Source organism: Zootoca vivipara, chromosome 5 (genome assembly GCF_965207765.1).
Source record: "Zootoca vivipara chromosome 5, rZooViv2.hap1.1, whole genome shotgun sequence".
Taxonomy (NCBI): Eukaryota; Metazoa; Chordata; class Lepidosauria; order Squamata; family Lacertidae; genus Zootoca; species Zootoca vivipara.
The window spans coordinates 5281045-5298955 of NC_142588.1; the positions used below are offsets into that span (position 1 = coordinate 5281045).

At 43.9% G+C, this 17911-nt stretch overlaps 1 protein-coding gene across 1 annotated transcript in view; it reads right to left on the minus strand.

The window, feature by feature from the left end:
• PCLO (piccolo presynaptic cytomatrix protein) overlaps positions 1-10375 on the minus strand; it is a 213992-nt gene extending 203617 nt beyond the window's left edge. Inside the window, exon 1 of the mRNA XM_060275141.2 lies at positions 10069-10375. Coding sequence (XP_060131124.2) covers positions 10069-10323 — 255 coding nt within the window. The 5' untranslated portion in view covers positions 10324-10375. The remainder of the gene's footprint in view (positions 1-10068) is intronic.
• Between the last annotated feature and the right edge of the window lie 7536 nt (positions 10376-17911).

Sequence of the window (17911 nt, forward strand, 5' to 3'; positions counted from 1 at the left end):
AAGCAAAGGTCACAGTCATTGCTTCCCAGGTTATGGTAATCCACAATGCATAGGTTACTCGGGTTCACCTATGTAGGTAATGAAATTGATGTAAAATTCCGTATTCCTGGTCTGCTTCCTTATCATTCTAAGAGGTATTTCTGTCCTTTTGCTTACTGTTGCATCTCTACCTCTACCTCTTCTTTGTTACTTGCTGCCTGTCTAACCTTTTCACAGGTCCTCATCCACAGGATACTGGCTGAGTAACTCTGAACTATATTCCAAAATGCTATCTTCGTAAACTTACAAATCAGGATGTGCCAAGGAGCTTAGAAATTCTACTTCAGCACTAAATGGGCTAGAGGAAGTCAAGAGGCCAAAACGTCAATTAGAATCACATAATGATTGGTTGCTTTGCCAATGCTATTCTTGTGCCATTTTTAATTCGTTTATATTTTTAAATATTTTCTAAAGGTACTATGCTGCTATATTACATTGTGTTAAGTTTCTTTATTTGCTTCAGATTTCATAGTACCATTATCTGCTATATGAAGATAATAATGTCTGAAATGAAGCATTGTACAACAATAAATCCATTGCTTCATTTCAGTTACAAATTTGAATCTATGGCCTTTATAACTGGTTTACTTCCGGTCTCACTGAGCAAACCCTGTTTAGAGGACCCAGCATTGGTGCATTGTCTGGGAAATAGCCAAATAAGCACTAACACTGATTGGACCCCTCAAATTAATAGCCACAATATGTTCTGATGGGTACTAGCAAACAAATAACAAACAAACAAACAAAAACAGACAAGTTCATAAAATATAGCCCTATTAGCCATGATAGAGAAAAGCAACCTTCATGTAAAGAGACAGAATATCTCTGGATTTGAGATGATAGGATTAAAGAACAGAAGAAGACCATCACTATCACGCTCTCCATGTGAGAAGAGAAGACTCCCTGGAAAAGACCCTGATGTTGGGAAAGATTGAGGGCACAAGGAGAAGGGGACGACAGAGGATGAGATGGTTGGACAGTGTTCTCGAAGCTACCAACATGAGTTTGACCAAACTGCGGGAGGCAGTGGAAGACAGGAGTGCCTGGCGTGCTATAGTCCATGGGGTCACGAAGAGTCGGACATGACTAAACGACTAAACAACAACAATGCTTCAATATTTATCTTTCCAACTAGCAGAAAACTCAGTTTCGGGAAAGAAAGGGAAAATACCATCAAAGAAGCATATTTGGTCCGGATCTATCAGCTTTAGAAAAACACCCAGTTTCATATTTGCCATACTTGAGCAAAGTCTTAGACACAGTGGTTTTGCCAGCTACAGGCAGTCTTGGAGGATGCCAAATATTTAGATCCATTCTGGCTTTGAGCCTCGGTTCAAGTCCAGCATGGGAACCATTTTGGTTGCTCTGGCTTAAACCACAAATGGGCACGACATAAAAGTGAAATTTTAAAAATAGGAACTTCTTTACTGAACGACTTAATGCTAAAAAGCAATTCCTAATTCATGCACTGGTAAGAATGTCGTGTTTCTATTGCTTATGAAGATAAGAGATTAATAACATTGATACTTCTCAGGATATATACAACCACAATCTAAAAACCTGTCCCATCTGTTGTTGTTTGGGAATCTCTGAATTTCTTAGGTTAGGTGTTTTTCATTTTGTTTTGTTTTTGTAATTGGCACAGCCCAACGAAATCATCTTTGGAATTTCATAGCACACCATTTATACCACAGAAGCTTTTTATAAGTTATTGCTTCCAAGAAGGCAAAAATTGGATCATTTAGCAGACATGGCAATGGTTAACCACCCTTATAACCGATTGTCAACCCATAATGTCAGTGGACTGAACTCTTAAACTCTTATCAGAGGGAAAAAACTATAATTGTAGAGTTGGAAGGAACCAGTGCTTTTTTCTTCTTCTAAAAAATATTTAAGGGCACTCTCATTTTCCTACGCATATTGAAATACTGCCCCTCAATGAGGCCAAATTTAGATTCACAAAATGTTTAGGGGTATGCATACCCCTGCGTTCCCCCAGAAAAAAAAAACCACTAGAAGGAACCATGAGGGTCATCTTGTCCAACCCCGTTACTCACGAATCTTTTTCCCAATGTGGGGCTCAAAGCACAACTTTAAGAATAGGAGTCTCATGTTCTACTGATGACATGTAAACAAAGATACTTGCACAAAGCAGTTTCTTACACTCTGAGTTTAACATAGGGACTCCTAGTCAAAAGAATGTGCGTCTGAATATACTAGGATTTTCCCTTCCTCTGGGATATTCACTGTACTCTTTTCAGTACCTGTTGAGAAAAGCGTACCCAGATGCTTACCCAAATGCTTACAAAATTGAGATTAATTTTAATCTGTTTTGGTGTTTTGTATGTTTTATAAGTAGTATTATTATTTTTTCTTGATTTTACTGTTTTATCTTTTGTAAACCACTTTTATTTTTTATGATCCAGGGTGCATAAATTTTATGAAATAAATGAAAAATATTTCCCAACTCATAGCTCTAAAACAGCTTTACAACCACCCAGCCCAAACCATACTTTGTTAACTCTTTGAAACAGCAGGCACTGAATTCCCCTATAAAACTACAGCTGCTTCAGCATAATCAATCTCCCATAAATTAGTGCTATGGGACATACCTTATGAACAACATCTTGCTGGAACCCAGATGCCAACTTTGCTGCCACATACACCCGGACAACACCATTACTGGCCCCAACAACATCCAACATACCATCTCAGGACTATTTAATTGCTCATCTTCTAACATTGTGTATGCCATCAAATGCCAACAGTGCCAGTCAGCTCTCTATATTGGACAAACAGGCCAAACCCTACGCCAAAGGATAAATGGACATAAATCTGACATCAGAAATCACAAGACAGAGAAACCAGTAGGAGAACACTTCAATCTCCCAGGACATTCTATACAAGATCTCAAAGCAGCTGTTTTATTACAGAAAAATTTCAGAAACAGACTGGAAAGAGAAGTTGCTGAATTGCAACTCGTTAGCAAGCTTAAAACCATGGAGCCACCTGGAATGAACAGAGGCACAGGATTCTTATCTCATTATACATGATCAAGCTTTCCTTAGCACCTCAGCCCTTGCTTCCCGCCCCCCCCCCGCAAGACCAATTGCAGTCATTAACAGTCGTTAACAGTCTTCAACAGGTTTACCACTCCTATCAGCCCATCACCCATTCCCATCACCCCCACCCCCCACCCTCTGAATATACATAAGGGTCTGGTGACTTCTGTTTCAGTGTATCTGATGAAGTGTGCATGCACACGAAAGCTCATAACAAAATAAAAACTTAGTTGGTCTTTAAGGTGCTACTGAAGGAATTCTTTTATTTTGTTTCAACTCAGACCAACACGACTACCTACCTGTATCTTGCTGGAAGCTAGGTTTTCCCCCTCTTCAGAAAAATATGTGCAGCATTGGGTCTCTCACAAATGAATAACATCCACTAGTCTCTGCCTGTGGCATTTGATATGCCATGTGTCATTACACACATGCAAGTCATCACTTGATGAACATGCATCTCATGAATAGCCCCACCAAGGCGCACAAATAAAAGTCATGTCAACAAAGGCAGTATCTATGAACCACCTGAGAAATGAAATACTGATTTAAGAATATTGTAACAACTAGAGGGCATCCGACTTTTCCTGCCTACGAAACTACCCCCACTTCTAAATGTTAGCAATTTCACTCCTCTGATGCTGCAAATGAGGTTGTTGTAAATCACATGCCTGTCTGGGACAAGTCTGGGAAAGGAAGGCAGTCTTATCTCTTCCGCTGCGGGTACTATTACACTGTACTTTCGCTTTTCTTTCTTTCTGTTTGTTCTCTCGGAGCTGGAGAGAACGGATGCCATTATGCTTTTGTCTGCACATAGTGTGTAAATAAATAGAAGATTAGCTGTACGATGTCTCACTCTTCTTGATGTGTTTTGCCAGAAGATTAGTGTGCATATATCATTCTGATGTATGCCGCTAGAAGTGCACTGGAAGAGAAGGGAGGTGCCTTTTCCAGAGCTGCCTGTACTGGAGGACGCTCAGAGTTTTGGGGGCTTACAGGTACCCCCAGGGCGCTTTTCCAACACTAAAGACTCCATTAATTTCAGTAAACTGAATAGAGGCCAGCCTCTGAGAATAGTCTACTATTCTTCACTGAAAATGACCAAGCAGCATTTAGTTTGGTATTCTACTGACAGGTCTTTTGAGTGGTGTCATGCTTTGAGTGGTAAGCTTTAAATACAATTATAGGTTTTCCTAATGTCAGCCTACTTAGAGGTCTTGCTAACAAAAACATGTGTCACAATATGACCGTCAGTCATTTTTAATTTTGCTCTTTTGCATTAGGAGGCTAGCTGTTCCTCTTCTGAAGCTAGTGCAACACAATCCTAAACATACTTACACAGAAGTAAGTACCAATGAGGTCAATGAGATTTGGACTCTAGTAAGTATGCTTTGAACTACAACCTCGACCAGCTGTTCTTAAAACTCTTTTAGGCTTCCTTGTTCTAGGTTTAAAATGAAAACATGTTATGTCCACAATATGCAAGGCCTTGGAAGGCTTTTGAATTAAAACTCAAATGCATCACAGTGGGTGGTTAGGTCTGTGCATGCGCTAGATCACTTTTTATGGCTGATGTGGAGCACTTGCAAGCTTAGAAGTGTCTACCTGCTGCCTGGCAACAATATTCCATTCCCTTAATCCCAAGTGTGCAGCAAAAAACATGAATTTTAGAAAGCATCCACTATGATTTGCTGGTCAAAAATACTCCTGTTTTCATCTTGCCTTGGGTACTACAACAAAGTGTTCTGAGGGCTGTGCTGATCCGCAGAGTGGAGTTTAAGAATAATTTTCATAAAATTACTTTTAAGAATCATTTCCTTAAAATTGTTCGAACAGACATGAGGCAAAATTAACTGCTTATATTTTGTCCCTAGCCTGAAGATAGTAGATCAACAGAGAAATGAAGAAAGCAGGAACCCACCAGCCCTCTTTTTTTTTTTTTACAACAAAAGGTACATTGCTTACTTCTGTCAAGTTGTAAAGAGATGCTCCCCCCTTTCTTATATAAATGACCCTTGGATATTTTACTGAAGGGTGGTATAAAGATATCAGAAATAAATGAATATACACAAATCTTTACTAGAATAGAGGCCCATAACAACCTTGTTGTTTCTAAGCCAAAGTCAAATGAGAACTTTATTCCCTGCTGCTGCTCACCACTTGTCTAAGATGTGGAGGCAAGGACAATGCAATGCCCATGTAATGTAAGCAAATAAAAAATTGATTATATCTCATTACATATGGATTCTTGCTGACTACATAATAAAAGTTCATCATTTACTATTAAGGCCTATCAAACAATCTTCATGGCATATTAAATACTTCGGTGACTGTTTTAGGTTTAGAGAATATGACATCTCAAGATACATTTAGATTGCATTTAAGATAACTCTTTTAGAAGTTACAGGTAGGTAGCCGTGTTGGTCTGAGTCGAAACAAAATGAAAAAATTCCTTCAGTAGCACCTTAAAGACCAACTAAGTTTTTATTTTGGTATGAGCTTTCGTGTGCATGCACCTGATGAAGTGTGCATGCACACGAAAGCTCATACCAAAATAAAAACTTAGTTGGTCTTTAAGGTGCTACTGAAGGAATTTTTTTATTTTGTTTTAGAAGTGACCATTAGAGGTGACCAGGCATAGGCAAACTCACCCCTCCAGATGTTTTGAGACTACAATTCCCATCACCCCTGACCACTGGTCCTGTTAGCTAGGGGTGATGGGAGTTGTAGTCCCAAAACATCTGGAGGGCCAAGTTTGCCTATGTATACAAACCAAACCCTAAAGGAATGTTGATATACTTGAGAGAGTACTCAGCTACCTTAGGCAGAGCTGGCCCAAGATATTTTGGCACTTGAGAAGCACCCCAAAATGGTACCCTTTTCCTCAAGGAAAGAAGGGGTGAGTGAAGATCTACATCAGAAACAATGGGGGGGGGAGTGAAAGATCAACATTGGGATCTGCTGCCTGAGGCAGCTGCCTCAACTTGATTCATGGGTCGGCTAGCCCTGATCTTAAGGAACACCTTTGCATGCTTCCCCACCATCTCTGTGTTCCCATGTGTCCCTAGGTATTTTCACAATGCTATAAATTAGAAGAACGTCTGAGTTATTCTCTATTTCAGAGTTAAATAATATTACAGTATCAGCCACTATGGTCATTTTTAAATTACATTAAGGAGGGAAACATGTTTATGGGGCACACTAGCGGATGAATTAAGATATGCCTTGGAAGCCTTATTCCAGGTGTCCCTGCCATCTCTAGCATGAGGCTGGAGGTGATAGAAGAGAGGCCATTCTTGGTTCTGATTCACCATTTCTAGAATTCACTCTTGTTAGAGACCTGCCAGCTGCCTGTGCTGCTATACTTTATACACTAATAATAATAATAATAATAATAATAATAATAATAATAATAATAATTTATTATTTATACCCCGCCCATCTGGCTGGGTTTCCCCAGCCGCTCTGGGCAGCTTCCAACAGAAAAATAAAACACAGTAATCTATTAAACATTAAAAGCCTCCCTGAACAGGGCTGCCTTCAGATGTCTTCTAAAAGTCAGGTAGTTGTTTTCCTCTTTGACATCTGTTGGGAGGGCGTTCCACAGGGCAGGAGCCACCACCGAGAAGGCCCTCTGCCTAGTTCCCTGCAACTTGGCTTCTCGCAACGAGGGAACTGCCAGAAGGCCCTCGGTGCTGGACCTCAGTGTCCGGGCAGAATGTAATAGCTTTAAAAATTTTTTCCAAGGCTACTCATAGTGATTTTAATCTCATCTTTGCTGGATGGATTTTAACCTCAGCTATAAACAGCAATTGTGGCAATGGTGTTATTGTTTTATATTTCATTGACAATTGTTCTGAAAACTATTTAATTGAAGGACAGAAATAAAATAATTGCATACATAAATCACAAAGCAGGTGAAATGACAGTTTTTTCCACTTGTGTCATTTGTTAATTCACATTGAATGGAAGGTTTACTTCCAAAAGGTGTGTGGAACCACCCTGGGAACATCGGATGAAGGGTGATATACAAATTTAATACATTATTATTATTATTATTATTTTAAAAACTGTTAATAAAAAGCTTTTGCTTTCTTAGTTTACTGCTGAAGTAAAAACTGTTACAAGATGGATTGAGTGCCAATCTATCATGGAAATTTAAACCAAATTAAAATCCTGTGATTTTAGAGATGAAACTGAATCTATATTGGCAACACAAATACATTGAATTTTCTTCTCAGATAGTGCACTTCCCTTGCAAACTGTTGAACTAAAAGGATAACTTGCATGCCACTACTTGGAACTGGAAGGAGTGTCTCCTCCCCCATCGTTCTGCCCGGACACTGAGGTCCAGCACCGAGGGCCTTCTGGCGGTTCCTTCAGTGCAAGAAGGCAAGTTACAGGGAACCAGGCAGAGGACCTTCTCGGTAGTGGCACCCACCCTGTGGAACGCCCTCCCATCAGATGTCAAAGAGATGAATAACTACCTGACATTCAGAAGACATCTGAAGGCAGCCCTGTTCAGGGAAGTTTTTAATCTGTGACATTTTAATGTATTTTATTTTATTGTTGGAAGCCGCCCAGAGTGGCTGGGGAAACCCAGCCAGATGGGCAGGGTACAAATAATAGATTATTATTATTATTATTATTACTACTACTTGAGGTTGGTGGAAAGATATTGATGTGAACAGTTTAGCAATGATTCAAGGTTTAATCTAAAATAATAAACCATTTTAAATTAGCATGCCAAAGTTATTTAATATGCAAGATGGAAATGGACCTTGAGGTAACCTCAGTACAGGACTCATTATTCCCTGTGCTGTCAGAAAAAGCCCCTCTCTGTGCCACAAATCCAGTATATTTTTCCACACTTGGGTATAGAGGTAATCTGTAGATAGCACATTAATGTTATTTCAATAAAATAAGCACCAGCACCAAATATGATTTAGGGATTCTTTTATACTCTTTGTTGCAGTGTGAATTAAGGATTACTTTTTTATCGCAGCTGGTAGCTGAAAGTTTTTACAAATGCAATTGGTATATTATGAAATCGTTTCATAATAATTTATTCATAAATGAAATATTTTGAGGCTCTTAAAATTATATTTCTGATGTTTTTATTATTAATATGATAGCATCTGTAAACAGATGGTTACTACTGTGGTGCAAATTCAGTCTAATCCTGATCGAAAATCTGTAGCTTGATAGCTGTGCAAACAGGTAGGGAGGCTGATATTGAGGTCGTCAACTAGCTTTTCTAATTTCTAACTTCTGCTGCATTTCATTAAGGGTGTGGGAAATTGACTGAACCACAAGACAAGTAGCTTCAGATCTAGTCAATTTCACTAGGGGACTTACTTCTACTCTAAGGCAAACTTTGCATTTGCTTTTCTTTTAAAGCAGTGTGCATGTGTGAGAGAAAATGTGCCTGTCTATCTACATTTTAAACATAGTTTTTTAAAGAGATCCAGGAAAGGAGTGGAGAAAAAGGGAGATGAGAAATCAAAGCGCACTGTATAACTTATCAACAGCAATGAGCATTCTTAATAGTCACATCACAAAGGTACAAGGGCCTGGACACACTAGGAAAATTTCCAAAACTCCTGTGAACAGAGAACATGGAGGGTCACAAAAATGACCATGTGTATCTTTTGTGGCCATCCTACCCATTCTCTTATAAATTTTGGAATGCCTAAAATTAGTAAAAAAAAAACAAAAAAAAAAACAGAAATTTAAAAGAAGAAATAGTTCCAAACAGAATGGGGGGGGGGAGATGTCAAACCAGATGTATTGCTTTAAATTAATTTAATTTCAATTTATCAATCAGTTCATCTAGTGCTGATGTGCTTTACAGAATAACAATTTATTTGGCAATTACCATATTTTTCCGTGTATAAGACTAGGTTTTTTAACCAAAATATTCGGTTTAAAATTGGGGCTCGTCTTATACACAGGTAGTGCTGAGGGGTATTTCCTTAATTTGGAGTCCCCCAAAATAAGGGGTATCTTATACATGGGGGTGTCATATACATGGGAAAGTACCGTATCTAGGATGAGATAGGAACATACCGTAACTGGTAACTGTTAATAGAATAGGAGGAATATGTCAATATGGTGTGAGGTAGCTCCTTTAGGAAAATAAACAATTCAGAAGGATAGGATTTGAACCTGGAGAGGGGGAGGGGAAAATAAGATATTTTGCACTACAGCTCTATCTCCTGGCGCAATAGAAAGGGATGAGAAATCTCAAAAATAAATAAGACTAAAAAGCCTTCCATGGAAAAGCGAGCGTTTTCAGCACCACGGACAGCGGAAATTGAAATTACGTGCCTCGTAATGGCCAGGCGAGGTAGCAGTGGACGCCGCTCCGCCGTGAACGCGATTATCTGGCAGCATAAATGGGAGGACCCCCCCGACCCCCCAAAAAAGGTGTAGGCAGCAAAGAACCCCCCCCCCGGATCTGGAGGTTCGTAGTGCCTCAGCACACGCCACATCTCCTTCGCCCCGTTCGCTTTCCTAGACCCTCGGGGGGAGAGTCGCCAAGGCGCGCGGGTCCGAGGCGGCCTCGGGGCAGCATTGGCGACGCCAAGCGCCTTCTTTCCAGCTCCAGAGACAGAGGGAGAGATAGCCGGGCGTTCAACTTGAGAATCTCTCCCTCTCATTCTGTGGGGAGCAGCAGCGCTCGGCGAGGCTCCCCCCGCGCTTCCATTTTAGCTGCCGAGCAGGGGCGACGCCGGCAGAGCCCGCTCCCCGGTGGGTCTGGCACGGGACGCGCCCCATTCGCTCTGCGGAAGTGAGCGGGCCCGAAGAAGGGCGAGAGCAGCCGGGCAGCCCCCTCAGCGGGGAGGAGGAGGAGGAGGAGGACCTCGCCTCGGCTATGGCGGCCCCGCCGGCAGGGCAAGCGGAGCCAAGGCGCCCCGGCGCCCCCCACCCCCGACACGCCTCGCCCAGCCCGCCCCCCGGCCTTGGCGTGCCTTTGCTGAGGAAGCCTCCCGGCCTCCGCGTCGCCCTCGGGAAGCCCCTGCTGCGCCCTTGACACGACGGCGGCGATCTGCCTCCTCTCGTCCTCGCTCAGCCGGCTCAGCTCCGCCGCCACGCCGCCCGGCCCCGCGGCCCCGGAAGGGGGGCCCTGCTGCCGCGGAGAGCCGCCGTCCGCCGCGCCGGCCACGCCTTCGGGCAGCCCGGCCAAGCCCTCGCCGCCCTCCAGGCTGGCCTCGTTGCCCATGGCGAGCTCGACTCTCCGTCCAATGAGGGGAAGCCCGCTGCTGCCGCTGCTGCTGCTGGAGAGGCAAAGGCAGGCTAGGGCTCGGCGGCGGACGCCTGCATGGCTCCCGAGCCGGGTGTCCCCCCACTGTCACTGCTGCTCTACAGACAGGAGGGCGAGAAGGAGCCGAGAGCGCTCTTCCGCCCCCTCCCTCCTCGCCGCGCACAGCGCATGCTCGTTGCACGAGGCCGGCTGCTTCCCCTCCTCCCCTTTACACACACACGCGCGCGCGCGCACACACACACACACGGGAGCAGCATCCTCCGCCCGGCTCAGCAGCGCTTAAAGGAACCGCACGGCGCGCGCCCACGGTTGGGGCAGGATGGATCTCCGTCTGGTCACAGAATGGTAAGGATGGAAGGGATCCCCGAGGGTCATCGAGTCCAACCCGCTGCAATGCACAGAAAGCAAGCGGCGCACAAAGGATTAAAAAGAAGAAGCACGAGACAAAATGCAATTAAACGTCAGTAGAATCTCACTGAATTGTAGAGCTGGAAGGGGCCCTGAGAGGGTCATCGAGTCCAACCCGCTGCAATGCAGGAATCAAAGGGGCACTGGAAAGAAAAGCATCCCATGGCTGTTGCAGATATATGCAGTTCGGGGGGGGGGGGAGAGGTAGAGGTTCATGAGTTGAAAGGGGGTTGCTGTAATGGGGCTTGTGCTCTATGTGGTGCATCGCTTGAGCTTGGTCCAGAAGCTGCAGTCGGTGCAGAAGCTGCAGCACAACTGCAGACAGGAGTGAGGCTTTGTCAGCACCTAACACCTGTACTCAGAGACCTGCATTTGTTGTGGATTTACTACTGGGCCAGGTTCAAGGTGTTACTGTTAGTATATAAAGCCCTTAACAACTTGGGAACAGTTACAGGTAGGTAGCCGTGTTGGTCTGAGTCGAAACAAAATAAAAAAATTCCTTCAGTAGCACCTTAAAGACCAACTAAGTTTTTATTTTGGTATGAGCTTTCGTGTGCATGCACACTTCATCAGAGAAACAGTGTGCATGCATGAAGTGTGCATGCACTCGAAAGCTCATACCAAAATAAAAACTTAGTTGGTCTTTAAGGTGCTACTGAAGGAATTTTTTTAACTTGGGAACAGTATGTCTGCATATGAAAAGTCATCTGAAAAAGAATCCATAGCAGTGGATATGCTATGCTATGGCCACAGAATATGCTCACATGACCTCAGAGGGAGGCCAGGATAAAGCCGAAAGGGAAAGGACCAGGTGACATAATCAGACACGGCACATCTGCTCAAAGCTTCCCTCAGGGATTCTGTGTACATGACTCCCTCAGTTCACACATCTGCGGCTTTCCAGTCCATCTGGTTCTGAAGTGAGTCCAGTGCACTCTCCGTTGTCCTCACACTGCAAAATGATACAGTGCAGCGTTATTTCATGGCACATGGCACTAGCATCCAACAACAAGGTCCGTTGAAACATGGGAGGGGGATTTAGGTCGAACCCAAAGGCATAAGCGGGGGGTCTTTTTCATCCCAATGGCACATAGGGTAAGCGGTCCCAAGCCTTCTGTACCAACAGTTGCACCTTCAACTTGCCCCACTTGCAAGGCCTCACTCCTGTCAGCAGCTCTGCTGCTTTCTTCACTAACTGTCGTTTCCAGTTACAGGTAGGTAGCCGTGTTGGTCTGACGTAGCCGAAACAAAATTAAAAAAAAATTCCTTCCAGTAGCACCTTAGAGACCAACTAAGTTTGTCATTGGTATGAGCTTTCATGGTATCTGAAGAAGTGTGCATGCACACGAAAGCTCATACCAATGACAAACTTAGTTGGTCTCTAAGGTGCTACTGGAAGGAATTTTTTTTATTTTGTGTCATTTCCAGGTCAAGCGCAAGGGAGGCCCCACATAGCACATTGCACTTGGAGTCACAAATGACTGGACTATTGTGATCAAGCTCTTTCAGTCCAGGAATAGTTGAAGCTGTTATACCAAGCACATATGGTGAAAGGCGCTTCTAGCCCCTGGAGCTGCTTGGGTCTCCAGTGACAAAAGATGGACCCAGGAGCACCCCCAGACTTGTGAACCAGTTGCCCATTTCTTGGACACAAGAATCACTTGCCCACAGGTTCTCCACCTTGCCAGGATTCAAGCTGAGCTTGCTTTCCCCTCACCCATCTTCACCACTGCATCCAGGCACCCATTCAGGGCCAACACAGCCTCTCCTGAATTAGATGTTTCAGGGGGGGGGAAGAGCTGAGTGTCGTCAGCAAACTGATGCCACCTTGTCCCCAAACTCCCAATGACCGCTCCCAGCAGCTTCTCATAGATATTGCTATGGGTTCCAGGGTGCCAGACTCCCCCAAATACCTGGATCCAGTAAGTGTTAGAATTTAATCAAGGCTTCCGAACCCCTGGATTGAGCAAGGGTTAAAATACGCTAGCTTCCTCATGCGGTGGTTGCCTTGCCTGGTGGGCCATTAAGAGAAGGAAGGAAAGGTGATGAATCATTAAGAAAGCAATGGAGAGGGGGCTCTGGGACAGGTGACAAATGGGTAGGGCCACTCTTATGGTTCTTAGTTGGTTAGAAGGACAAAAGCCAGAGTTTAGAGTTGAAAAGTGTGTGTAATGTCAGCTGAAGGCTGGAAAAGTCAAAGAGGCAGAGCACAATGTTTGATTTCTGTCTGAATCCAAGCTGTAAGTGTGGGAGATAGAAGACCCTTCTGGAGTCCATAGACTCAGGTGGTATATATGTGTAAATAAACTAGATATCATAAAGACAAGAGTCTCTGCTGTGCCTCATTTTTCCAAAAGGCGTAAGTCCCGGGAACCCTCACAATGCTCAGAGTGGGGTGGCGTGCAACAATATTAAATAGCACTGGGAATAAAATACTGGCCAGCATACTTGCCAGTGGCCCCAAAGGCAGACTTCCAGGGCTTCTCTCTGGAGTTGGTCCTGTACAGAAGATTGGAACCACTGCCGTTCCACAGAGTAAGTCCAGAAGGAATTCAGGTTCCCCATCATGGCTTGCATGGGGAAATATGCAGGGAGTGTTCCACCAAATTATGTCATAAGATGTGATCACACCTCCCGCCTTCTAGAGACCACAAATACAAAAGCATTGCTATGACTGGCAAACTGTTAAGCATCTGACACTTGAAATGTTTATTAAAAATAGCACTACAATAATTTCTTTATGCCTAAGAAGACTTTGGGCTTGCATTTTACAGCAGAAGCGTGTGCGTGCAAAAGAAACCATTTTGGAAACAGAGTGGGCCTTCCAAAAGCACAATGTGATATGCTAGTAGTAGTCCACTGTTCAAAGTACAGTAAAACATCTGAAGAGGTCTGCTCAAGTCCTTGGGGTGCGGGTGCATCTTAAAACAAGAGGGAACTATACAGTAAATAGAGGAAGTATAAAATGTTTCTTGTCAGAAGGTCGGCGGTTCGAATCTAAGATAAATTACAACTCACGTTAGAAAGAAGTATCTTTTCCATCTTTTGCTTCATCTATTAAAGGTAAAAGGGACCCCTGACCATTAGGTCCAGTCGCAGGCGACTCTGGGGTTGCGGTGCTCATCTCGCTTTGCTGGCCGAGGGAGCCGGTGTACAGCTTCCAGGTCATGTGGCCAGCATGACTAAGCCGCTTCTGGTGAACCAGAGCAGCACACGGAAATGCCGTTTACCTTCCCACCAGAGCAGTACCTATTTATCTACTTGCACTTTGACGTGCTTTCTGACTGCTAGGTTGGCACAGCAAAAGCTAAAAAGCCTATTAAATGAATGGGTTTGTGTGTGTGTGTCCTTCTTCACCCTCACACCGGAGCCAGGAGCCGTTATATGGTGGGAAAATGTGTGGGGTTCCACGGTGTGTGTGGGTTTTCTTATTTGTACTCTGCAGTGAAGCCTTTGCCCTAGCACCACAGTCACTGTCAGCTTGTGCAGCGCAGCGCTCGGATCAGGATCCTGGGTCTGGTGTGAGTGTGAAGAAGGACTTTGTGTCCATAGCACAAGGCATCTGAAGCAACTGGTGCTGGAGGGTGGGGCCTTCCATAATATAGACCCAATAGCAGAAAATGTCTGTAGAGTACAATGTCACAAGCTCCGGCGGGAAGGTAAATGACATTTCCGTGTGCTGCTCTGGTTCGCCAGAAGTGGCTTAGTCATGCTGGCCACATGACCCGGAAGCAATAATGCGAGATGAGCGCGACAACCCCAGAGTCGTTCGCAACTGGACCTAACGGTCAGGGGTACCTTTACCTTTACTCTAACCAGATTACAGAAATTATTAAATTAAAAATACAATAAACTACAAGTAAATATCAGATTACAATAAATTTACTTTAATTCCAGCAGTTAAAAGAGCAGGTCTGGATAAACAACTGGGTTTTTGAGAAATGACTGAAGTATTCATCAGATGCCACTTTCCAAAACTCTTTCAGGAAAGTATTCCGGATGCCCCATGCTACTGCTCCAATCTAACCCACAGATTCCGCCCCCACCCATCTGCTTTTAAAGGCCATTTGACTCATTGCACACTGGTTTTATAGGTGCTGCTGCTTCTAACACAGCCGTTGCTGCATTCGATAGTTGCCACTTGCCATCAGCACAGGAAAGCAGTTGCCAGGAAAGAAAGGGTTGTACAAATAAAGATAAGAAACCTAGGAGTTATGATAAAGTGCACTGTAATTCCTTCACCAGCACTGAGAGCAGCAATCCATTCCTTACTAACAAGAACAAGAGATGTGTTGTTGTTCATTTGCCTAGGTTCAGAGTTCAAGCACCTGCGGCTGTACTGTAGGAAAACCATGAACTTCTTGATCAGTATCCCATTGCTTAGTTTCCAGGCATTTATGCAGAAACATTGTTACCCGGGGTATAAATATTATAATGCAGATCTCTTATCAATGACAGTCACGAAATTAAAAGACGCCTGCTTCTTGGGAGAAAAGCAATGACAAACCTAGACAGCATCTTAAAAAGCAGAGACATCACCTTGCCTACAAAGGTCCTTATAGTTAAAGCTATGGTTTTCCCAGTAGTGATGTATGGAAGTGAGAGCTGGACCATAAAGAAGGCTGATCACCGAAGAATTGATGCTTTTGAATTATGGTGCTGGAGGAGACTCTTGAGAGTCCCATGGACTGCAAGAAGATCAAACCTATCCATTCTGAAGGAAATCAGCCCTGAGTGCTCACTGGAAGGACAGATCCTGAAGCTGAGGCTCCAATACTTTGGCCACCTCATGAGAAGAGAAGAATCCTTGGAAAAGACCCTGATGTTGGGAAAGATTGAGGGCACTAGGAGAAGGGGACGACAAAGGACGAGATGGTTGGACAGTGTTCTAAAAGCTACGAACATGAGTTTGACCAAACTGCGGGAGGCAGTGCAAGACAGGAGTGCCTGGCGTGCTATGGTCCATGGGGTCACGAAGAGTCGGACACGACTAAATGACTAAACAACAACAACTTATCAATAACAAACAGGCTCCAGCATTATAAAAGAACTTGTTGCCCTTTACAATGCAGTAAAGTCAGTTAAAAGGAATTTTAACTTTATTATTCCAGGAGTTTTCTTTGTTCTCTATACTTTTTGGCTCAGAAATACTTTTTGTAATTATAGCTTTTAAAATCAGCTGAAGAGAGGTTATATAAACAAAAGATGTTCTAGCTATGCTATTTAATATTTTTTTTAGTATATTGTGATTTTACTGACTATGCAATATTTTTGTTATAATTTTTAATAAACCACCTTGTAAGGAGTTGTCGAAATGGACAGGATATAAATATAGCTTTACACTTTTACTTTTTAAACAACCACACTGAGCTTGGGGTGGGAAAAGGGTTGACTCAGTCCACTTTTTGCAGTGGACTGACCCACAATCAGGGACTACTAGCCATGACGGCTATGCTCTGCCTTCTGGATTGGAAACTGGAAACTGCCAGAGGAAAAAGTTCTGCCTTGGTAAGGTCCATCTTGCAGGCTTCCCACAGGCATCTGGTTGGCCACTGTGAGAACAGGATGCTGGACTTGAGGGGCTATTGGTCTGATTCATAGAATCATAGAGTTGGAAGAGACCACAAGGGCCATCCAGTCCAACCCCCTGCCAAGCACGAAACACCATCAAAGCATTCTTGACATATGCCTGTCAAGCCTCTGCTTAAAGACCTCCAAAGAAGGAGACTCCACCACACTCCTTGGTAGCATGCCCAGCTCCCTAAGCCGTTCCTCATAAGGCATCGTTTCCAGGCCTTTGACCATTTTGGTTGCCCTCCTCTGGACACGTTCCAACTTGTCAGTATCCTTCTTGAACCGTGGTGCCCAGAACTGGACACAGTACTCCAGGTGAAATCTGACCAGAGCGGAATACAGTGGTACTATTACTTCCCTTGATCTAGATGCTATACTCCTATTGATGCATCCCAGAATTGCATTGGCTTTTTAAGCTGCAGCATCACACTGGGCACCATAGTTCAAGAAGGATACTGACAAGCTGGAACGTGTCCAGAAGAGGGCAACCAAAATGGTCAAAGGCCTGGAAACGATGCCTTATGAGGAATGGCTGGGTATGTTTAGCCTGGTTCAGGTTTAGCCTGGAGAAGAGAAGATTAAGGGGTGATATGATAGCCATGTTCAAATAAATAAAAGGATGTCATAGGAGGGAGAAAGGTTGTTTTCTGCTGCTCCAGAGAAGCGGACATGGAGCAATGGATTCAAACTACAAGAAAGAAAATTCCACCTAAACATTAGGAAGAACTTCCTGACAGTAAGAGCTGTTTGGCAGTGGAATTTGCTACCAATGAGTGTGGTGGAGTCTCCTTCTTTGGAGGTCTTTAAGCAGAGGCTTGACAGGCATATGTCAAGAATGCTTTGATAGTGTTTCCTGCTTGGCAGGGGGTTGGACTGGATGGCCCTTGTGGTCTCTTCCAACTCTGTGATTCTATGATTCTATGATTCCCCCATGTCTCTTATTTAAGGATTTTTTTCCCTCCCACCACTAGGTCTGCATGCTTTTTGCTCCATTTGGTCCTTGACATTTGGATGATCATCTTCAGCACTTGATAGACTCCTACCTTCAGGACCACAAGCTCTTCTGCAGGAGGTGGTCCCTTAGCTAACCTGGTCTCAAGCTGTTAAGGGCTTCAAATGAGAAAAGCAGAACCCTGAACTGCACGCAATAGCATGTTGGCAGCCAGTGCAGCTTCCAGCAGATGTTGTCATATGGTGTTGTAAACTGCCTTGTGATCTTTGGATGAAAGGCAGTAGATAAAGTTAATTAACAACAGCATCAGCATCAGCATCAGCAGCAACAACAACAACAACAACAACATCCCAGTCAACAATCTAGAGGCCGCATTCTACACTAGCTGCTGCATTTTTGTCACACCCAAGGGAAACCTCACACTGTGGACACTGAAGTAATCCAGTCTTGATATTTATGTTTGTCACAGAGGCTTGCCATGCAGCTGCTAAAAGCACGGAACTAAGAATACAAGAGCTTTGCAGAATGAGATCATTGGACCCCAAATCCAGCACCCGGCTTGCGACAGCACTGGTGATCCAGATGGCCCCGAGAAGTTCAAAACTGTGGCAC